This window comes from Petromyzon marinus, unplaced genomic scaffold, assembly GCF_048934315.1.
Source record: "Petromyzon marinus isolate PM22_M1 ecotype Great Lakes invasive population unplaced genomic scaffold, UKy_Petmar_22M1.pri1.0 PM_G_Scaffold_200, whole genome shotgun sequence".
Lineage (NCBI taxonomy): Eukaryota > Metazoa > Chordata > Hyperoartia > Petromyzontiformes > Petromyzontidae > Petromyzon > Petromyzon marinus.
Genome location: NW_027422763.1, coordinates 21974 through 45567, shown reverse-complemented (window position 1 = coordinate 45567; position 23594 = coordinate 21974). Strand labels below are relative to the sequence as shown.

General features: G+C 50.3%; 1 protein-coding gene across 1 annotated transcript; it reads right to left on the bottom strand.

The window, feature by feature from the left end:
• Nucleotides 1-12844: 12844 nt before the first annotated feature.
• LOC142912452 (dead end protein homolog 1-like) lies at nt 12845-23376 on the bottom strand. Its single transcript, XM_076060646.1, has 2 exons — nt 23114-23376; nt 12845-14242 (listed from the first exon to the last, which is right to left on the bottom strand). Exons 1-2 carry the CDS (start codon nt 23162-23164, stop codon nt 12845-12847), a joined length of 1449 nt encoding a protein of 482 aa, XP_075916761.1. The 5' UTR covers nt 23165-23376.
• Between the last annotated feature and the right edge of the window lie 218 nt (nt 23377-23594).

The following is a 23594-nucleotide window of genomic DNA, read 5'->3' as shown; positions in this document are numbered from 1 at the left end:
CCTCTCCACTGCTAGCCTGTTCTCTCACCCTCTCCTAGCCTCTCCACTGCTAGCCTGTTCTCTCTCCCTCTCCTAGCCTCTCCACTGCTCGCCTGCTCTCTCTCTCTCCTAGCCTCTCCACTGCTAGCCTGTTCTCTCTCACGCTCCTAGCCTCTCCACTGCTAGCCTGTTCTCTCACCCTCCTGGCCTCTCCACTGCTAGCCTGTTCTCTCACGCTCCTAGCCTCTCCACTGCTAGCCTGTTCTCTCTCACGCTCCTAGCCTCTCTACTGCTAGCCTGTTCTCTCACTCTCCTTAGCCTCTCCACTGCTAGCCTGTTCTCTCACGCTCCTAGCCTCTCCACTGCTAGCCTGTTCTCTCTCACGCTCCTAGCCTCTCCACTGCTGCCCTGTTCTCTCTCTCCAAGCCTCTCCACTGCTAGCCTGTTCTCTCACTCTCCTAGCCTCTCCACTGCTAGCCTGTTCTCTCACCCTCTCCTAGCCTCTCCACTGCTAGCCTGTTCTCTCACCCTCTCCTAGCCTCTCCACTGCTAGCCTGTTCTCTCTCCCTCTCCTAGCCTCTCCACTGCTCGCCTGCTCTCTCTCTCTCCTAGCCTCTCCACTGCTAGCCTGTTCTCTCTCACGCTCCTAGCCTCTCCACTGCTAGCCTGTTCTCTCACCCTCCTGGCCTCTCCACTGCTAGCCTGTTCTCTCACGCTCCTAGCCTCTCCACTGCTAGCCTGTTCTCTCACCCTCCTAGCCTCTCCACTGCTAGCCTGTTCTCTCACTCTCCTAGCCTCTCCACTGCTAGCCTGTTCTCTCACCCTCCTAGCCTCTCCACTGCTAGCCTGTTCTCTCACCTTCCTAGCCTCTCCACTGCTAGCCTGTTCTCTCTCACGCTCCTAGCCTCTCTACTGCTAGCCTGTTCTCTCACGCTCCTAGCCTCTTCACTGCTAGCCTGTTCTCTCACTCTCCTAGCCTCTCCACTGCTAGCCTGTTCTCTCACTCTCCTAGCCTCTCCACTGCTAGCCTGTTCTCTCACTCTCCTAGCCTCTCCACTGCTAGCCTGTTCTCTCACTCTCCTAGCCTCTCCACTGCTAGCCTGTTCTCTCTCACTCTCCTAGCCTCTCCACTGCTAGCCTGTTCTCTCTCACTCTCCTAGCGTCTCCACTGCTAGCCTGTTATCTCTCACTCTCCTAGCCTCTCCACTGCTAGCCTGTTCTCTCACGCTCCTAGCCTCTCTACTGCTAGCCTGTTCTCTCTCACCCTCCTAGCCTCTCCACGGCTAGCCTGTTCTCTCTCACCCTCCTAGCCTCTCTACTACTAGCCTGTTCTCTCACACTCCTAGCCTCTCCACTGCTAGCCTGTTCTCTCACGCTCCTAGCCTCTCCACTGCTAGCCTGTTCTCTCTCTCCTAGCCTCTCCACTGCTAGCCTGTTCTCTCACGCTCCTAGCCTCTCCACTGCTAGCCTGTTCTCTCACCTTCCTAGCCTCTCCACTGCTAGCCTGTTCTCTCTCACTCTCCTAGCCTCTCCACTGCCTGCCTGTTCTCTCTCACTCTCCTAGCCTCTCCACTGCTAGCCTGTTCTCTCTCACGCTCCTAGCCTCTCCACTGCTAGCCTGTTCTCTCACCCTCCTAGCCTCTCCACTGCTAGCCTGTTCTCTCTCACGCTCCTAGCCTCTCTACTGCTAGCCTGTTCCCTCACGCTCCTAGCCTCTCCACTGCTAGCCTGTTCTCTCTCACGCTCCTAGCCTCTCTACTGCTAGCCTGTTCTCTCACTCTCATAGCCTCTCCACGGCTCGCCTGTTCTCTCTCACCCTCCTAGCCTCTCTACTGCTAGCCTGTTCTCTCACGCTCCTAGCCTCTCCACTGCTAGCCTGTTCTCTCACGCTCCTTAGCCTCTCCACTGCTAGCCTGTTCTCTCACGCTCCTTAGCCTCTCCACTGCTAGCCTGTTCTCTCTCTCACTCTCCTAGCCTCTCCACTGCTAGCCTGTTCTCTCTCACGCTCCTAGCCTCTCTACTGCTAGCCTGTTCTCTCACTCTCCTTAGTCTCTCCACTGCTAGCCTGTTCTCTCACGCTCCTAGCCTCTCCACTGCTAGCCTGTTCTCTCTCACGCTCCTAGCCTCTCCACTGCTGCCCTGTTCTCTCTCTCCAAGCCTCTCCACTGCTAGCCTGTTCTCTCACCCTCCTGGCCTCTCCACTGCTAGCCTGTTCTCTCACGCTCCTAGCCTCTCCACTGCTAGCCTGTTCTCTCTCTCCTAGCCTCTCCACTGCTAGCCTGTTCTCTCACGCTCCTAGCCTCTCCACTGCTAGCCTGTTCTCTCACCCTCCTAGCCTCTCCACTGCTAGCCTGTTCTCTCACTCTCCTAGCCTCTCCACTGCCTGCCTGTTTTCTCTCACGCTCCTAGCCTCTCTACTGCTAGCCTGTTCTCTCACGCTCCTAGCCTCTCCACTGCTAGCCTGTTCTCTCACTCTCCTAGTCTCTCCACTGCTAGCCTGTTCTCTCACTCTCCTAGTCTCTCCACTGCTAGCCTGTTCTCTCACTCTCCTAGCCTCTCCACTGCTAGCCTGTTATCTCTCACTCTCCTAGCCTCTCCACTCCTAGCCTGTTCTCTCTCACGCTCCTAGCCTCTCTACTGCTAGCCTGTTCTCTCACGCTCCTAGCCTCTCCACTGCTAGCCTGTTCTCTCACCCTCCTAGCCTCTCCACTGCTAGCCTGTTCTCTCACCCTCCAAGCCTCTCCACTGCTAGCCTGTTCTCTCTCACTCTCCTAGCCTCTCCACTGCCTGCCTGTTCTCTCTCACTCTCCTAGCCTCTCCACTGCTAGCCTGTTCTCTCTCACGCTCCTAGCCTCTCCACTGCTAGCCTGTTCTCTCACCCTCCTAGCTTCTCCACTGCTAGCCTGTTCTCTCTCACGCTCCTAGCCTCTCTACTGCTAGCCTGTTCTCTCACGCTCCTAGCCTCTCCACTGCTAGCCTGTTCTCTCACTCTCCTAGCCTCTCCACTGCTAGCCTGTTCTCTCACTCTCCTAGCCTCCACTGGTAGCCTGTTCTCTCTCTCTCCTAGCCTCTCCACTGCTAGCCTGTTCTCTCTCACTCTCCTAGCCTCTCCACTGCTAGCCTGTTCTCTCTCACTCTCCTAGCCTCTCCACTGCTAGCCTGTTCTCTCTCACGCTCCTAGCCTCTCTACTGCTAGCCTGTTCTCTCACTCTCATAGCCTCTCCACGGCTAGCCTGTTCTCTCACCCTCCTAGCCTCTCTACTGCTAGCCTGTTCTCTCACGCTCCTAGCCTCTCCACTGCTAGCCTGTTCTCTCACGCTCCTCGCCTCTCCACTGCTAGCCTGTTCTCTCACCCTCCTAGCCTCTCCACTGCTAGCCTGTTCTCTCACTCTCCTAGCCTCTCCACTGCTAGCCTGTTCTCTCACCCTCCTAGCCTCTCCACTGCTAGCCTGTTCTCTCTCACTCTCCTAGCCTCTCCACTGCCTGCCTGTTCTCTCACTCTCCTAGCCTCTCCACTGCTAGCCTGTTCTCTCACCCTCCTAGCCTCTCCACTGCTAGCCTGTTCTCTCTCACTCTCCTAGCCTCTCCACTGCCTGCCTGTTCTCTCTCACTCTCCTAGCCTCTCCACTGCTAGCCTGTTCTCTCTCACGCTCCTAGCCTCTCCACTGCTAGCCTGTTCTCTCACCCTCCTAGCCTCTCCACTGCTAGCCTGTTCTCTCTCACGCTCCTAGCCTCTCTACTGCTAGCCTGTTCTCTCACGCTCCTAGCCTCTCCACTGCTAGCCTGTTCTCTCACTCTCCTAGCCTCTCCACTGCTAGCCTGTTCTCTCACTCTCCTAGCCTCTCCACTGCTAGTCTGTTCTCTCTCTCCTAGCCTCTCCACTGCTAGCCTGTTCTCTCTCACTCTCCTAGCCTCTCCACTGCTAGCCTGTTCTCTCTCATTCTCCTAGCCTCTCCACTGCTAGCCTGTTCTCTCACGCTCCTTAGCCTCTCCACTGCTAGCCTGTTCTCTCTCTCACTCTCCTAGCCTCTCCACTGCTAGCCTGTTCTCTCTCACGGTCCTAGCCTCTCCACTGCTGCCCTGTTCTCTCTCTCTCCAAGCCTCTCCACTGCTAGCCTGTTCTCTCACTCTCCTAGCCTCTCCACTGCTAGCCTGTTCTCTCACCCTCTCCTAGCCTCTCCACTGCTAGCCTGTTCTCTCACCCTCTCCTAGCCTCTCCACTGCTAGCCTGTTCTCTCTCACCCTCTCCTAGCCTCTCCACTGCTAGCCTGTTCTCTCTCACTCTCCTAGCCTCTCCACTGCTCGCCTGTTCTCTCTCTCTCTCCTAGCCTCTCCACTGCTAGCCTGTTCTCTCTCACGCTCCTAGCCTCTCCACTGCTAGCCTGTGCTCTCACCCTCCTGGCCTCTCCACTGCTAGCCTGTTCTCTCACGCTCCTAGCCTCTCCACTGCTAGCCTATTCTCTCTCTCCTAGCCTCTCTACTGCTGGCCTGTTCTCTCACGCTCCTAGCCACTCCACTGCTAGCCTATTCTCTCACCCTCCTTAGCCTCTCCACTGCTAGCCTGTTCTCTCTCACTCTCCTAGCCTCTCCACTGCTAGCCTGTTCTCTCACACTCCTTAGCCTCTCCACTGCTAGCCTGTTCTCTCTCTCACACTCCTTAGTCTCTCCACTGCTAGCCTATTCTCTCTCTCACTCTCCTAGCCTCTCCACTGCTAGCCTGTTCTCTCTCACGCTCCTAGCCTCTCCACTGCTAGCCTGTTCTCTCACTCTCCTAGCCTCTCCACTGCTAGCCTGTTCTCTCACTCTCCTAGCCTCTCCACTGCTAGTCTGTTCTCTCTCTCCTAGCCTCTCCACTGCTAGCCTGTTCTCTCTCACTCTCCTAGCCTCTCCACTGCTAGCCTGTTCTCTCTCATTCTCCTAGCCTCTCCACTGCTAGCCTGTTCTCTCACGCTCCTTAGCCTCTCCACTGCTAGCCTGTTCTCTCTCTCACTCTCCTAGCCTCTCCACTGCTAGCCTGTTCTCTCTCACGGTCCTAGCCTCTCCACTGCTGCCCTGTTCTCTCTCTCCAAGCCTCTCCACTGCTAGCCTGTTCTCTCACTCTCCAAGCCTCTCCACTGCTAGCCTGTTCTCTCACTCTCCTAGCCTCTCCACTGCTAGCCTGTTCTCTCACCCTCTCCTAGCCTCTCCACTGCTAGCCTGTTCTCTCACCCTCTCCTAGCCTCTCCACTGCTAGCCTGTTCTCTCTCACTCTCCTAGCCTCTCCACTGCTCGCCTGTTCTCTCTCTCTCTCCTAGCCTCTCCACTGCTAGCCTGTTCTCTCTCACGCTCCTAGCCTCTCCACTGCTAGCCTGTGCTCTCACCCTCCTGGCCTCTCCACTGCTAGCCTGTTCTCTCACGCTCCTAGCCTCTCCACTGCTAGCCTATTCTCTCTCTCCTAGCCTCTCTACTGCTAGCCTGTTCTCTCACGCTCCTAGCCACTCCACTGCTAGCCTATTCTCTCACCCTCCTTAGCCTCTCCACTGCTAGCCTGTTCTCTCTCACTCTCCTAGCCTCTCCACTGCTAGCCTGTTCTCTCACACTCCTTAGCCTCTCCACTGCTAGCCTATTCTCTCTCTCACTCTCCTAGCCTCTCCACTGCTAGCCTGTTCTCTCTCACGCTCCTAGCCTCTCTACTGCTAGCCTGTTCTCTCACTCTCCTTAGCCTCTCCACTGCTAGCCTGTTCTCTCACGCTCCTAGCCTCTCCACTGCTAGCCTGTTCTCTCTCATGCTCCTAGCCTCTCCACTGCTGCCCTGTTCTCTCTCTCCAAGCCTCTCCACTGCTAGCCTGTTCTCTCACTCTCCTAGCCTCTCCACTGCTAGCCTGTTCTCTCACCCTCTCCTAGCCTCTCCACTGCTAGCCTGTTCTCTCACCCTCTCCTAGCCTCTCCACTGCTAGCCTGTTCTCTCTCCCTCTCCTAGCCTCTCCACTGCTCGCCTGCTCTCTCTCTCTCCTAGCCTCTCCACTGCTAGCCTGTTCTCTCTCACGCTCCTAGCCTCTCCACTGCTAGCCTGTTCTCTCACCCTCCTGGCCTCTCCACTGCTAGCCTGTTCTCTCACGCTCCTAGCCTCTCCACTGCTAGCCTGTTCTCTCACCCTCCTAGCCCTCTCCACTGCTAGCCTCTTCTCTCACTCTCCTAGCCTCTTCACTGCTAGCCTGTTCTCTCACCCTCCTAGCCTCTCCACTGCTAGCCTGTTCTCTCACCTTCCTAGCCTCTCCACTGCTAGCCTGTTCTCTCTCACGCTCCTAGCCTCTCTACTGCTAGCCTGTTCTCTCACGCTCCTAGCCTCTTCACTGCTAGCCTGTTCTCTCACTCTCCTAGCCTCTCCACTGCTAGCCTGTTCTCTCTCTCACTCTCCTAGCCTCTCCACTGCTAGCCTGTTCTCTCTCACGGTCCTAGCCTCTCCACTGCTGCCCTGTTCTCTCTCTCCAAGCCTCTCCACTGCTAGCCTGTTCTCTCACTCTCCTAGCCTCTCCACTGCTAGCCTGTTCTCTCACCCTCTCCTAGCCTCTCCACTGCTAGCCTGTTCTCTCACCCTCTCCTAGCCTCTCCACTGCTAGCCTGTTCTCTCTCACTCTCCTAGCCTCTCCACTGCTCGCCTGTTCTCTCTCTCTCTCCTAGCCTCTCCACTGCTAGCCTGTTCTCTCTCACGCTCCTAGCCTCTCCACTGCTAGCCTGTGCTCTCACCCTCCTGGCCTCTCCACTGCTAGCCTGTTCTCTCACGCTCCTAGCCTCTCCACTGCTAGCCTATTCTCTCTCTCCTAGCCTCTCTACTGCTAGCCTGTTCTCTCACGCTCCTAGCCACTCCACTGCTAGCCTATTCTCTCACCCTCCTTAGCCTCTCCACTGCTAGCCTGTTCTCTCTCACTCTCCTAGCCTCTCCACTGCTAGCCTGTTCTCTCACACTCCTTAGCCTCTCCACTGCTAGCCTGTTCTCTCTCTCACTCTCCTAGCCTCTCCACTGCTAGCCTGTTCTCTCTCACGCTCCTAGCCTCTCTACTGCTAGCCTGTTCTCTCACTCTCCTTAGCCTCTCCACTGCTAGCCTGTTCTCTCACGCTCCTAGCCTCTCCACTGCTAGCCTGTTCTCTCTCATGCTCCTAGCCTCTCCACTGCTGCCCTGTTCTCTCTCTCCAAGCCTCTCCACTGCTAGCCTGTTCTCTCACTCTCCTAGCCTCTCCACTGCTAGCCTGTTCTCTCACCCTCTCCTAGCCTCTCCACTGCTAGCCTGTTCTCTCACCCTCTCCTAGCCTCTCCACTGCTAGCCTGTTCTCTCTCCCTCTCCTAGCCTCTCCACTGCTCGCCTGCTCTCTCTCTCTCCTAGCCTCTCCACTGCTAGCCTGTTCTCTCTCACGCTCCTAGCCTCTCCACTGCTAGCCTGTTCTCTCACCCTCCTGGCCTCTCCACTGCTAGCCTGTTCTCTCACGCTCCTAGCCTCTCCACTGCTAGCCTGTTCTCTCACCCTCCTAGCCTCTCCACTGCTAGCCTGTTCTCTCACTCTCCTAGCCTCTCCACTGCTAGCCTGTTCTCTCACCCTCCTAGCCTCTCCACTGCTAGCCTGTTCTCTCACCTTCCTAGCCTCTCCACTGCTAGCCTGTTCTCTCTCATGCTCCTAGCCTCTCTACTGCTAGCCTGTTCTCTCACGCTCCTAGCCTCTTCACTGCTAGCCTGTTCTCTCACTCTCCTAGCCTCTCCACTGCTAGCCTGTTCTCTCACTCTCCTAGCCTCTCCACTGCTAGCCTGTTCTCTCACTCTCCTAGCCTCTCCACTGCTAGCCTGTTCTCTCACTCTCCTAGCCTCTCCACTGCTAGCCTGTTCTCTCTCTCCTAGCCTCTCCACTGCTAGCCTGTTCTCTCTCACTCTCCTAGCCTCTCCACTGCTAGCCTGTTATCTCTCACTCTCCTAGCCTCTCCACTGCTAGCCTGTTCTCTCACGCTCCTAGCCTCTCTACTGCTAGCCTGTTCTCTCACTCTCATAGCCTCTCCACGGCTAGCCTGTTCTCTCTCACCCTCCTAGCCTCTCTACTGCTAGCCTGTTCTCTCTCACGCTCCTAGCCTCTCCACTGCTAGCCTGTGCTCTCACCCTCCTGGCCTCTCCACTGCTAGCCTGTTCTCTCACGCTCCTAGCCTCTCCACTGCTAGCCTATTCTCTCTCTCCTAGCCTCTCTACTGCTAGCCTGTTCTCTCACGCTCCTAGCCACTCCACTGCTAGCCTATTCTCTCACCCTCCTTAGCCTCTCCACTGCTAGCCTGTTCTCTCTCACTCTCCTAGCCTCTCCACTGCTAGCCTGTTCTCTCACACTCCTTAGCCTCTCCACTGCTAGCCTGTTCTCTCTCTCACACTCCTTAGTCTCTCCACTGCTAGCCTGTTCTCTCTCTCACTCTCCTAGCCTCTCCACTGCTAGCCTGTTCTCTCTCACGCTCCTAGCCTCTCTACTGCTAGCCTGTTCTCTCACTCTCCTTAGCCTCTCCACTGCTAGCCTGTTCTCTCACTCTCCTAGCCTCTCCACTGCTAGCCTGTTCTCTCACTCTCCTAGCCTCTCCACTGCTAGCCTGTTCTCTCACTCTCCTAGCCTCTCCACTGCTAGCCTGTTCTCTCTCACTCTCCTAGCCTCTCCACTGCTAGCCTGTTATCTCTCACTCTCCTAGCCTCTCCACTGCTAGCCTGTTCTCTCACGCTCCTAGCCTCTCTACTGCTAGCCTGTTCTCTCTCTCATAGCCTCTCCACGGCTAGCCTGTTCTCTCTCACCCTCCTAGCCTCTCTACTGCTAGCCTGTTCTCTCACACTCCTAGCCTCTCCACTGCTACCCTGTTCTCTCACGCTCCTAGCCTCTCCACTGCTAGCCATACAATGTGTGTGTGTACACTGTGTGTGTTTACACTGTGTCTGTGTGTACACACACAGACACAACCTCTACCGTCAGCAGTGGATGGGTGTAGCGAGGTGCAATGCCGCCCCCCCCCCCCCCCCCCCACTATCTCTGTGATTAAAACACACAAACACCACTAGCCTATAATAATAAAGTGACCAAAAAGGACAAAGAGTACGTTTGACCTGTCAACTGATATAAATTCCACATTTATATGGCGTAGCCCAGTCTCTCCATTGGATGACTCCTTTTAACCTCACACAGAGTAGTACTGAATTTATTGAGCTCTGATGCCCAAACTGTATTTTGAAATTGCAACCTTTAAAACTGCGAGACAAACGTTTTAACCACATCACTTTCCAGCCAGAAATCTCTGCCCAAGTTGGAGCACTCTACCAATGAATCCAGTCATCTGAAATTAACGTTATTGTAACATGCATTCGGAATTCCTTTGGTCGCCCAAATGAGCCTCCGCACCTTGGCATGGATAGCGAGTCCTGCACTCACGTCAGAAGCAATAACGTCCAGCTATTTTATTTCAGCATGGCAGATTTTAAGCCATGTTGACTTGGAATAAACCTCCCCAGGTACTTGGTCCGATTGAAACTGTAAAAATAAAATTGTACCCTTAGGGGTTAGCCTGAATTGAACCCATGAGATCGGATCCAAGCGTAATGCATCAAAGCAGCACTCCCATCTCACTGGGTTTGTACAAAATATCTGTGCTATACACCATACTACTTTACAGTAATATACTACTATACTTTAGCTGGAATGTAGCATGTTTATGGTAGAGTGGATTATTTGTAAATTTTGATTGAAAATCCGAAGTGTCTTCAGTTATAAGACTCCGTCATTCTTCAAGCTGCATACCAATGTTGAACAAACATTTACATTTTTTATATTGCTAAAGGACATTCGCAGATGATACATTATTAATGTTTGAGACAGAGGGACATGCCAATGCACGTGAATGTTTTTTCAATAAAACATATCAAAACTATACAGTTGCAATGATATTAAAATTTAATCCAAGCAACATTACCATTTTCCCTGCTCCTTCAGTTTGTGCTCAATACTTTAACGTGTACAGGGCCATGGCGGTGTGGGGGCCGACGTCCACCCCACCGCCCTCGCTAGGCAGGTGGGGCGCGACGTCCGCCCCTTCCGCCGCCTCCTCCACCGCGTCGGTCGGCTCCCGCCGGGCCCCCGCCGACCGAGCGATCGGGCCCGCCGCGCTAGCGCCCTCTCCGAGGGACAGACTCGTGCTGCTGGCTCACGGCCGCACGGAGTAAACCCACGCACCCCCGCGCGCACCGCGGCTATCGCTAACGCAGCGGACAGCGGCACGCTGGCGCCTACACCGGCGAGCGATTACCTCCACGAGCATCGGCGCGCACCGCAGCCGTCGTTAACACGGGGCCCGAACGGTCTCGCACCTGCGGGCGATTATCTCAACGCGCGTCCGTGCACGCCGCGCGCCCACTACGGCTGACGCAGCATGCGGCGGCCCACTCGGGTCCACGCCGACGAGCGATGATCTCAACGCGCGAGCTCCGGCCGCGGCTCCGCCCTCGCTCTCGCCGCGCATCCGCCCACGCAGCCGCTCCGCACGGGAATCACACGCGCACCACACCGATGCTCTCTGCTAACTTTTATTCGTGGCGCAAACCCCGCACCGCCCGGAGGGAATATTCTACGAGCGGAGCCTAGGCCTACCGCTACCCAAGTCCGCAAATGCTCGCAGGCCCCATCACGTACCTCGCGGCCGTGCTCACGGCGTCTCGCGGACGCCGTGAGAGTCGGAGGGACGAAGACGAAAGGGAACTTTGCCTATCGCCGCCTCGTAGCGGCGCTCGCCGGCGTCGCACGGATGCCGCGAGCGGCTCGAGAAGGCGGGGAGCGTCGCGCGCGACTCGTCGCCGCCGACCCGGCGAACCTTCGCGCGCCCAAACAATTTGAAGCCAACTCAGGGGCGCCGCAATGTGACTCGCTCTGCGAGGGTCGGCCATTCTCCTGGCACCGGGAAACCGCGGGACTTTCATCCCAGAGACCCTTCGGATGAAAACCCGTCGTGACGGGCAAACCCCCGCCAGGACGCTACGTGTGCGCGCTGCAGGTGCGTGCTCGGTGTGGGGGGCCACGGGGGAGTCGAGGCGATGGCGGAGTTGCTCCGAGACCGTGGCACCACAACGGATCGGGAATTGCGTTGAAATCCGGCTCACGCAAAAGCACAAAAGGGGCGACCCAACGGGACCTGAAATCAAATCGATTCGCCGAGTCGACAAATGTGCACATTGCCCCGGGGATGGCAACTGACAGTCGAGTATGGAAAATCGTGATGTGAACAGATTCTGTTTATGTGCGACACAACTTCACGCCACATGGTCGCACGGGGAAAGACGGTGGCATAAGTAAATACAAAAACGAACCAGTAAACCATTGGTGATTGAATTTAGATTTAAAGCTTTCGTGACTGCAGGGATTCATATTCTTGGTTCTTTCGGTAAAGTCACATATAAGGAAAACAATAAAATAATAAAAATATAAAACAATAAAATTCTCACGACGTTTCGACTGCAACACAAGCAATCATCATCAGGTGTGAAAACCACAGCAAGAAAATTTGAAAAAAAATTGGTAATGGATCAAAGCTATGAAGGTGATGATCCAGGAAAATTATATTATGATGCTGTGGGAAAAGGTAATAAGTTACTCTAAAGTGCCTGGCCATGGAAACGTTGGTAATGATTAGGAAAAAGTCTTAAATATGTTGACGTGTAAATCAGCAAATCAAATTAAATCCACAGAGGAGGGAAAGAAGGATCCCAAGCATGCGACACTCAGAACCAAAAGTGGCAGAGACTCGGCCGAGAGAGTGGAGAGAGAGGAAGAGACTTTTCAGGACTTTATTTCCACTAAAAAATGTACAAAAAAACATTACAGGAAAAAAACACCTAAATTGAAAATCAATAAAACATCAAACTCTTAACAGCGGTATGTGCATGAAATACAAATGGCACCGGGATAGAAGCTGTGGAAACGAGGCGGTGCACGGACATCTCCGTGTGCAGCAAAGTTGTTCAAGGGTTTTTCAATTTTATAAAGAATCAAATGTTTTGACATCAGAATGCGATGTGAACAATATATATTTTTCTCCCGTACAAAACGAAATGTCAAACACCTGAATTCGTTTTTTCTTCAAGGATTCTGTTGTCGTAGTTATGTATGCAGTCTGCAAGTTTTTTTAATGTGGGCACGTGCAAATATTGTCTGGGTACATTAAAATATATCTTTGAAAATGTGTCCTAGACACTATATTTGAAAGTTAATAAAAGTAGAATTGAAACATTAGCACAATGTAGATTTGTATATTGTAGGGTAGAAATATATTTATCATAGCGATGATCTAACATTGGTTTAATACAATTTATATTTTTACTTAGAATACTTTAGCCATGCAATAGACTAAATATAATGCTTGTGTTTTAAAAGAACAAAAATATATTTACCAGGATTAAAGTTGCGCGAAAGATTTTATAAAATCTGAGGCTTGGAGAATTGCATGCTGGGAATTAAATTGAGACAGAAAGGGGTTAATGCATGCCTTGCAGAGCAGGCGCACGTTACAGAGATTATTGACAAAACAGAATGCGATGTGAACAAAATATATTTTTCTCCGCTACATTTTCAAAACGAAATGGCGTCGACATGTCAAACACCTGAATTAGTTTTTTCTTCAAGGATTCTGTTGTCGGTTTTCATTAAAGTGTAATGACAGGGTGACACCTGCTGACATCACAGGGTGACACCTGCTGACATCACAGGGTGACACCTGCTGACATCACAGGGTGACACCTGCTGACATCACAGGGTGACACCTGCTGACATCACAGGGTGACACCTGCTGACATCACAGGGTGACACCTGCTGACATGACAGGGTGACACCTGCTGACATCACAAGGTGACACCTGCTGACATCACAGGGTGACACCTGCTGGCCTGGCAAGGGCTTAACAGGTACGGCCACAGAGGTAACAACCAATCAGGGAAGGAGGCGCATCTGGGGCAAAGGCAACAGGTGGGGCTAGCCGAGTTACTCCGGTAACCTGCTCGAAAGGTTCCACGAGAGGGCGTGGCCGGAGGTGGGGGATTCGCATTGTTGAAGATGTTGTAGGCAAGCTGACACGCCACTTCCCGTGCTCCCTCCTCGCTGGAGCTCAGAAATTCGGGGAAGATGCCGGCGCCTCCTCCCACCCCAGGAATCGACATCTTATAGAGGAGGCCCACGGGTATCCCGGGCTCCGAGTAAGCGTGCAGCTCGAAGATTGGGTAGCTGACGCCGGCGGTCTGGCACAGCATCCGCAGCCGCACCTCCCACGACAGCATGGCCGCCTCCGGCAGTGCCTCGAGAGCAATGGGCATGGGCCGCAGGTGGAGAGGTACCCACCACAGCTGCATGCGTGCCCCCCAGCCCCCAAATTGGCTTTGTGCGGCTTTGCCGGTGCCCGTGCACTCCGGCTGCAGCAGGTCTGGCACGGCCGCCTCCATCTCCACCGCCGCGGCCGCAGCCACCCGCTCCGAGATGGCCCAGTCCACCTTGATGGTCCGGCCCCATAGCTGCAAGGTGATTCGAAGGAGCTTCTTCCTGGCCATGGCGGCCGCGCGATGGCTCCCGTACTCGATGAACGCGTAGCCTCGGTTGAGAGTTTTGTCCCAGCGACAGACGCTCATCTTGACGTCCACCACGCCCTCCGTGGCACCGCTCATCGCCATCATCACCTCCGCTCGCTTCTTGTCCTCTGGCAGCCCCCCAATGAAGAGGCGGCGATTGTCCACGCTAAAGTGGACTCCAATGCGGTGTCCGGGACGGATCTCTAATTTGTTGAGTTTCTTGACGGCATCCGTGGCTTCGACGAGCGTCGCGTAGGTAGCGAACGCATAGCCGCGGTTCTCTCCGCTAATCTCCATCATGAGGCGGAGCTGGTAGAGCTTCCCCACCGTCTCCAGCACGGGCACCAGCTCATCCTCGTAGAGGTCGCGCGGGATCCTCCCCAGAAACACCTCGTAGCCACGGGCGGGAGGGGGCCCCTGCCAGTCGGGCGGTGGTCCGATCTTCCTCTGTCCGTTCTCCTGGACGATGTTGTACCCCGTGCGCAACATGCGGTCCAGCAGGACCTTCATACAGGCCATGCCGAGCGCCGATGGTTTGGCTACTACGGTGGTGCCGGGGCGGCGCCTTGGGGCCCGGTGGAGCCCTTGACACTCCGCGCAGTCGCCTCGTGCCGACAAAGCCACGGGGGGAATCAGCTCCTGAAGAGCCAAATCCCCGGCAGGAACTCGCTCGGCCCAAACCTACAGGCCAGCAGTGGAGAGAGGAAGAGAGAGAGAGTGGAGACGGATGGAGAAAGAGAGCCGCGTTTGTTCGGTCCATGGGCCTAAATGTGACGTTAGCGTAGCCTGTGCAGTATGCATACAGCGCTTTTGTCAATCCACTGCTGGATGAAGCCCTCCCGCACATTGCGCAGAGGAAACAAGAAACACAAACTCACACGGTTCCCGGCATGCGTTTGTTTGTCCTCGGAAATGTTCACCGAGCGATGATTTTGCGTTTCGAGCGGCGCTCACGAGGCGGCGTTTGACTTCGCGCGGTGAACTTCGCCCGTGATGACGTCACTGGGCACGACAGGAGAGGTCGGCGCTGACTTTTAGCGCCGGTTTTTTTCTCCCCATCCAATAGTCCATGAGACGCTTCAAAATGAGACCGTTTTGCCGGTATCAAAGTATGACAATATAAGAAGAGATTTGATCCTTTTTTGGCAATAAAACAGGTGTTTAGATGTTCAAACACCAAACAGAAACCTTCTTCAATGAATCTTAAGATCTGTTTTATTGCCAGAAAGGATACAACCTATTCTTATTTTTTCATAGCCCATGAGATGTCTCCTTTGTCGGTACCACGTGAGGTGGCCTACATTGAGCAGTTTCAATTTCTCTATGTGGCCAGTGATAAACAAATGCAATGAGTGAGACTATCAAGTAATTTACTTTCATTTTCCATCCAAATAAATGGGTACGACTGAAGTTTTGCTACCTTAGGTGGTACCGAGTTCTGCTCTGGACCATGAGTGGGCCGTTTAATCAATTTTGGCCAGTTTTCAACATTGTTAGGTCCCTAATAGCAACGTGAGCTGTTGTACTACAATTGTGTTCATATTGGATCATCTTTACAACAGAGCAGACATGCAGACAGAGCTAATGCTTAATGCTTTCAAACCCTCATTGTTGAAATGTGAGTTTACTTGCAAATGGAATCACAGTCCCAAATCATGACCGCAGAATGGTTGGAGCGAGTTGTTGGGGAGGGTGGTGGGTCGGGGGTTGAATTGCCATCATCAAAGCAGCACACGCCCCACCTTATGAACCACACAGAGTAATCACGTGAGACAGACGTTGTATAGAAATGAGTATTGTTGTTGTAGCGTTCACCAAAACGATCCAGGATATCTTCTTTGGTTCTTTCGGTAAAGTCACGTAGAATGAGAATAAAATAATAAATTGATAAAATAAAATAACACAAAAAATCCTCACGACGTTTCGGCCACAACACAAGCGGCCTTCATCAGGTGAAGGGACGAGACTGTCTGGAGGACAGCGCTGGAGCGAACAAAGCCAAGCTCAGATCGCGACCTTTAAGCTGTGTGAGAAGAAACAAAGCGCCTTGACAAAGGAATTAGCTTGGAATTTAGCATTGAAACGGCTGAGTGATTAGCTTGTGACTGGTCACAGAAATGGCTATGTTAAAGTCAGCATACACATTCACAGAGGCATCTATTACAAATCAAACAGGAGAATTTAGCATTGAAATAACTAGGAGAATTTAGCATTGAAATAGCTGAGTGATTAGCTTGTGACTGGTCACAGAAATGGCTATCTTGAAGTCAAAGCCTACACATCTGAGCTATTCATAGTAACTGGGTATACACTACACTATATAATGAATACTATATAGTGAACCAATAAAAAACTAAAATATAAATTACCTCAATGTTATCAATAAACTCTATATATTCTCCAATCAGCTAAGCTACCAACAATAAGTCGTTATATATCACAATTCTATATGGCGAAAAAATGGGTGGATTCTTACCCTCAACTTTAGCACGTACACCAGGCTCTCAGCCTCTCAGGGCTAATGGTTACTCCGACTACACAATCCGCAAAGCCATCACTCCAGTCATGAAGGATCCTCTTGTGGATCCACTCAAAACCATCACCTTATCCTACATTGCAGGGGTCACTAAAAAGATCTCCAAAATCCTGAATAAATACAAGATCCAGGTCCGATGCAACACAGTACATAAAATACGTGATCTGATTCCATCTGTAAAAGATGCTGTTCCAGACATACAGTACCTGGGCGTTTACAAACTAAAGTGCCTCTGTGGTAGTAGCTACATTGGAGAAACCAAACGACATATCTCGGACCGCATCCGCGAACATAAAGCAGACTTGAAACATGGTAGAACGAACTCCTCTGCCGTGGCAGATCACTGTTATAATTCAGTGGGCTCACATGACATTGACTTCTCCAAGACGGAGGTTCTTTGCAAACCAACCGACTACCATGAGAGATTTGTTCATGAGGCCATTCACATATACAAGCACAGAGACAATTTCAACCGAGAAGATAGATTCTGGCTTAGTAACCATTGGAAAGATGTTTCAAACCATTTCCGTTCTTAATTTTGGTACCGCCAAAGGTGGTCTAATGATGTAGATGACTTCCCCACGCTCAGATTTTAATCTGGCTGAAAGAAAAAAATCATCCAATCCAAATCGATGTTATATCTGCCGAGTTTCCAAATCCAGAGGAAGACCCAAAATCTGTTTGCAGTAGTGACCGCAAATATGATTCATGGACCATGCGGAAACCTTAATGTCAATGCAGCAGCATGTATGAAGGACATAGAGAGCAGCAAGAAATATCCGAGACAATTTATTAAAGACACACAAACTGGAGATGATGGATATCTTCGCTATAGAAGGTGAGCTCCAGCAGACGGTGGATACACAGCAAGACTGAAGATTAGAGGCAACACGGAAATCGAAATGGACAACAGGTGGGTTGTTCCGTATTCTCCGCTTCTTTCTAAAATGTTTCAGGCGTAGATGTGTTGACCACGCTCCACCTCCTCCAGTCAGTGTGTGTATCATGGTGTGTCAGTGTGTGTGTCAGTGTGTGTCCGGCAAAACAACCCCCTACCTCCTCGCGGTGCCGGACGGGCAACTCTGTCGTGGACAGTGCTGTGGGGGGAGATCCAATTTTGATTGGCTCCTCCCCTCATGGCATATGTGTCCACCACAGGGGCTAAACGGGGGCTCTGGACGGGTGCGAGGGGCTGGTAACCCCTCCACCTTCAATTAATTACCACGAAACCACGAATTAAACTGAAATATGTAACTAATAAGCTTGTGCCGGAGGCCCCGGGGGGCCAGGCGTCTATGACGTCTCCTGGCCAAACCCCAATTGGCGGAGCCAGGAGATTGAATACCTACCCTCGGGGCTACTCCAGAAACAACGAAAAGCCACTACGGGTGGCCACGTGGAATGTTCGAACGCTCACTGCAGAGGAGAGGCTGCCACTCCTCTGTCGGGAGCTGGACCGGTACCGCCTGGATCTATGCGGCATTCAGGAGGTCCGGTGGACCGGCTCTGGCTCCTGCCACCATGAGGGGTGGACAGTCCTCTACTCGGGGCAGCAGACTGCCAAACAACAGGGTGTGGGTCTTCTTTTGAACAAAAGAATGAAGGGGGCGTGGGAGCGTGGCGGTGAGGTGTGGGAAGCTGTAAGCCCCAGGCTACTTTGGGCTCGCCTTCCCATCAACCGGAGGCGAGGAATGGTGGTCGTGGTTACTTATGCCCCCACCGAAGATGAACATCCGTGGAGGGATGCAGGCAAAGCCGATGAGTCAGATGCCTTCTATGACCTCCTGTCACAGGTGCTGGCTAAAGTGGCCCCTCGGGATAGAGTCATCATGTTGGGTGACTTCAATGCCCGAGTTGGTCATGATACTGGCACCTGGTCTGGAGTGATTGGAGGGCATGGGCCAGATCAGCCCAATAACAACGGTAGGAGGCTGCAAGATTTTTGTGCAGCCCATGGGCTTGTAATTACCAACACGCTGTTCCGGCATCGGCGCATCCACACAACATCATGGATGCATGCCGGGTCCAAGCAAGAACATCTGCTGGACTACATAGTGACGGACCAGCGAATGCGAGCCCATGTCCTTGACACCAGGACCTACCGTGGAGCTGATCTGCCCTCTGACCATCGACTAGTCATCTGTAAGATGCGCCTGCCATTCTTCCACTCCGGTGGTGGGTGTACACCCAGGACCCCATTCCAACATAAAGTGGCCTGGTCTCAGTTATCTGATGAAAGTTGCAAGCGAGAATTTCATCATCGCTTGCGGCTGGGATTGGCATCGTCCCCGACTCCTCCTGATGTCGAGGGTAAATGGGCGAGGTTTAGGACTGTGACTCATGCAGCTGCAATGGCTGCTTTGGGTACGCGGTCCAGACCTCCCCAGAGACCCTGGCTGACAGAGGAGGTGTTCAGGATGGTTGAGAAAAAGCGACAGGCCCACTGTCATCGGCTACAGAATCCCACGTCAGAGAATGAGGAGGCTTACCGCAGCCTTCGCTCGGAGGTTCGGAGAGCCGTGAGGCGCTGCAAGGATGGGTGGTGGTCGCGGGTTGCTGAGGAGATGGAGTCTGCCTCAGTGGCCCGTGATCACAAATCTCTATTTAACTCCATCAAAAAAGTAACCTGCAGCGCCACACCTATTACCATCATTAGGGGAAAAAATGGTGATCCAATCTCCGACCCCCAGGAACAGGTTCGCAGATTTGCTGAGCATTTCTGTGAGGTCCTGGGGGAGGGAAAATCCCTCAGCCAGGAAAACATCGTGGCACAAAGTGAGGATGACCCTGCTGAGGCTGCGGTGCCTCAAATATTGGAAGAAGTCACCCCTGTGAGTGGCTGGCTGAGGTGCCATCCGTTGAGGACAGCAAGTTGGCACAGTAGGGGGCACAGGTGGTGCATCAGCCAGTCGTCTCAGTCAGTCGACCTGTCGCATCTGGGTCTGCCCCGTGACCTCCTGCCAGCGGGCGTTCGACAATTCACGTGGCCTCAAGGTGCACATCGCCTGGCACAAGCGTCGTGGTGATGTCACCGCCACTTAGTGGCGAACTGCGGTTGTTGTTGTTGATAGTGGAGCTGCTGGTAGTATATTTGGAGTGTGCGTGTCTCTGCCTCGTGGTTGCATGGATTTGTTTCTGGTTCCTCCAGTTTCCCCCCCTCCAGATTTAGAATTAACGTCACGCATTTAAAATATTTAACTGCGATACATTTCCACACGATGAAGTCACTTTGTGTTGAGCTTTCATTCGTGATGGCCAGGTCGCTTGTGAAAAAAAGCTACATAGCTCAGTGGGCCTTACCTTGTACAATAAAATAGAAAAACTAGTTTATAGTTTAAGAGAGATTAGTTGGATCTGTCACGTGGGTTATTTTAAAAAAATGTTATTCGTTTCATCAGGTCATGTGCACAGATTACAAAAACATTTGGAGGGAAAAAAAAACATGCTGGCCGTTATGTGACTTCACCGAAAAAGCCAAAGAGTACGTTATGGTCAAGTTTTATCAAAACATTTTTTTTAGGATATTTGCTCTTAATGTGCTTACTTTTCCCCAGCACATTCACTGCATTGTCTTGGTGAATGCGAGGCATCGCGTGGTCATAACCCACCGGGTTATTTTCCCCTTAAGTGTCAAGAGATTGACATTCTCAATGGAAATCATTTCAGGTATTCACTGAAAGTGTCAGAGCTGAATGTTCAGGATAAAACTGAACATTCGTGCTAAAGATTGGTGCCATATTGTACGATTATAATTGTGCAAAATGCAACCAAAACACAATTAGCACGGTTAGCTACGTACCGCTACAGTCTACATTATAGACTGCCAGTACACTCACTCAGCTTAATAACCATTGCTACAGTCAACATTATAGACTGTCAGTACACTCACCATACTTAATAACCATTACTACAGTCTACATTATAGACTGTCAGTACACTCATTCAGCTTAATAACCATTACTACAGTCTACATTATAGACTGTCAGTACACTCACCATACTTAATAACCAGGCTACAGTCTACATTATAGACTGTCAGTACAAACACCATACTTAATAACCAGGCTACAGTCTACATTATAGACTGTCAGTACACTCACCCAGCTTAATAACCATTACTACAGTCTACATTATAGACTGTAGTACACTCACCATACTTAATAACCAGGCTACAGTCTACATTATAGACTGTCAGTACACTCACCCAGCTGAATAAGCAGGCTACAGTCTACATTATAGACTGTCAGTAAACTCACCATACTTAAAAACCGTTACTACAGTCTACACTATAGACTGTCAGTACACTCACCATACTTAATAACCATTACTACAGTCTACACTATAGACTGTCAGTAGACTCACCATACTTAATAACCAGGCTACAGTCTACATTATAGACTGTAGTACACTCACCATACTTAATAACCATTACTACAGTCTACATTATAGACTGTCAGTACACTCACTCAGGTTAATAACCATTACTACAGTCTATATTATAGACTGTCAGTACACTCACCATACTTAATAACCAGGCTACAGTCTACATTATAGACTGTCAGTACACTCACCATACTTAATAACCATTACTACAGTCTACATTATATACTGTCAGTACACTCACCCAGCTTAATAACCATTACTACAGTCTACATTATAGACTGTCAGTACACTCACCATACTTAATAACAAGGCTACAGTCTACATTATAGACTGTCAGTACACTCACCATACTTAATAACCATTACTACAGTCTACATTATAGACTGTAGTACACTCACCATACTTAATAATCATTACTACAGTCTACATTATAGACTGTCAGTACACTCACTCAGGTTAATAACCATTACTACAGTCTACATTATAGACTGTCAGTACACTCACCATACTTAATAACCAGGCTACAGTCTACATTATAGACTGTCAGTACACTCACCATACTTAATAACCATTACTACAGTCTACATTATATACTGTCAGTACACTCACCCAGCTTAATAACCATTACTACAGTCTACATTATAGACTGTAGTACACTCACCATACTTAATAACCAGGCTACAGTCTACATTATAGACTGTCAGTACACTCACCCAGCTGAATAAGCAGGCTACAGTCTACATTATAGACTGTCAGTAAACTCACCATACTTAAAAACCGTTACTACAGTCTACACTATAGACTGTCAGTACACTCACCATACTTAATAACCATTACTACAGTCTACACTATAGACTGTCAGTAGACTCACCATACTTAATAACCAGGCTACAGTCTACATTATAGACTGTAGTACACTCACCATACTTAATAACCATTACTACAGTCTACATTATAGACTGTCAGTACACTCACTCAGGTTAATAACCATTACTACAGTCTATATTATAGACTGTCAGTACACTCACCATACTTAATAACCAGGCTACAGTCTACATTATAGACTGTCAGTACACTCACCATACTTAATAACCATTACTACAGTCTACATTATATACTGTCAGTACACTCACCCAGCTTAATAACCATTACTACAGTCTACATTATAGACTGTCAGTACACTCACCATACTTAATAACCAGGCTACAGTCTACATTATAGACTGTCAGTACACTCACCATACTTAATAACCATTACTACAGTCTACATTATAGACTGTCAGTACACTCACCATACTTAATAACCATTACTACAGTCTACATTATATACTGTCAGTACACTCACCCAGCTTAATAACCATTACTACAGTCTACATTATAGACTGTCAGTACACTCACCATACTTAATAACCATTACTACATTCTACATTATAGACTGTAGTACACTCACCATACTTAATAATCATTACTACAGTCTACATTATAGACTGTCAGTACACTCACTCAGGTTAATAACCATTACTACAGTCTACATTATAGACTGTCAGTACACTCACCATACTTAATAACCATTACTACAGTCTACATTATAGACTGTCAGTACACTCACTCAGGTTAATAACCATTACTACAGTCTACATTATAGACTGTCAGTACACTCACCATACTTAATAACCATTACTACAGTCTACATTATAGACTGTAGTACACTCACCATACTTAATAACCATTACTACAGTCTACATTATAGACTGTAGTACACTCACCATACTTAATAACCATTACTACAGTCTACATTATAGACTGTCAGTACACTCACTCAGCTTAATAACCATTACTACAGTCTACATTATAGACTGTAGTACACTCACCATACTTAATAACCATTACTACAGTCTACATTATAGACTGTCAGTACACTCACCATACTTAATAACCAGGCTACAGTCTACATTATAGACTGTCAGTACACTCACCATACTTAATAACCATTACTACAGTCTACATTATAGACTGTCAGTACACTCACCATACTTAATAACCATTACTACAGTCTACATTATAGACTGTCAGTACACTCACCATACTTAATAACCATTACTACAGTCTACATTATAGACTGTCAGTACACTCACCATACATAATAACCATTACTACAGTCTACATTATAGACTGTCAGTACACTCACCATACTTAATAACCAGGCTACAGTCTACATTATAGACTGTCAGTACACTCACCATACTTAATAACCAGGCTACAGTCTACATTATAGACTGTCAGTACACTCACCATACTTAATAACCAGGCTACAGTCTACATTATAGACTGTCTACATTATAGACTGTCAGTACACTCACCATACTTAATAACCATTACTACAGTCTACATTATAGACTGTAGTACACTCACCAAACTTAATAACCATTACTACAGTCTACATTATAGACTGTCAGTACACTCACCATACTTAATAACCAGGCTACATTATTATTCACAAATTAAATCGTTTGTATTTGGTCAATGTCCCATAGCCTCAACACTGCCCCATAGACCCAACACTGCCCATAAATTCAACAGTGCATATTTAAACTATCTGCGAATCACGGGCTGGACATTTGAGGCCACTTTTTACCTCACGTTTTCCCTCACGAGAGGCGATCTCGCACCCCTGGGGGGTCGTCATCGTCGTTAATTTCTGCTCCGAAATAAAAAAAAATTCAAATCCGCACCTCACGACTCTCAAAATGGCGCCTGGCCGAGGAGGAGTCTCAAAAATTTGGCGGGAAAAAAAATCCCGCGTCACGTGGCTAGGGAGGAACCAAATCTGATTGGCTCCAAGTCGCCGCTTGGACCAATCAGAGAGCTCCAAGCGCCTCGCCTCACAGCAGCTCCGTTCCTGCACTGATAGATCACTGCAGAAGGTCTCTCGTCTATAGTTGAATAGTGTAATAGTGTGTGTGTGTATCTGTGTGTGTCTGTGTGTGTATCTGTGTGTATATGTGTGTATCTGTGTCTCTGTGTGTATATCTGTGTGTACGTATGTGTGTGTGATGTGTGTGTCTCTGTGTGTGTGTCTCTGTGTGTGTGTCTCTGTTTGATGTGTGTGTGTCTGT

Coding starts and splice junctions, on each gene's coding strand:
- LOC142912452 (XM_076060646.1), bottom strand. CDS start 23,164: ATGACGACCCCCCAGGGGTGCGAGATCGCCTCTCGTGAGGGAAAACGT. Junction 14,243..23,113: donor CTCGTGAGGGAAAACGTGAG/GTAAAAAGTGGC, acceptor GCTGGCCTGTAG/GTTTGGGCCGAGCGAGTTCC.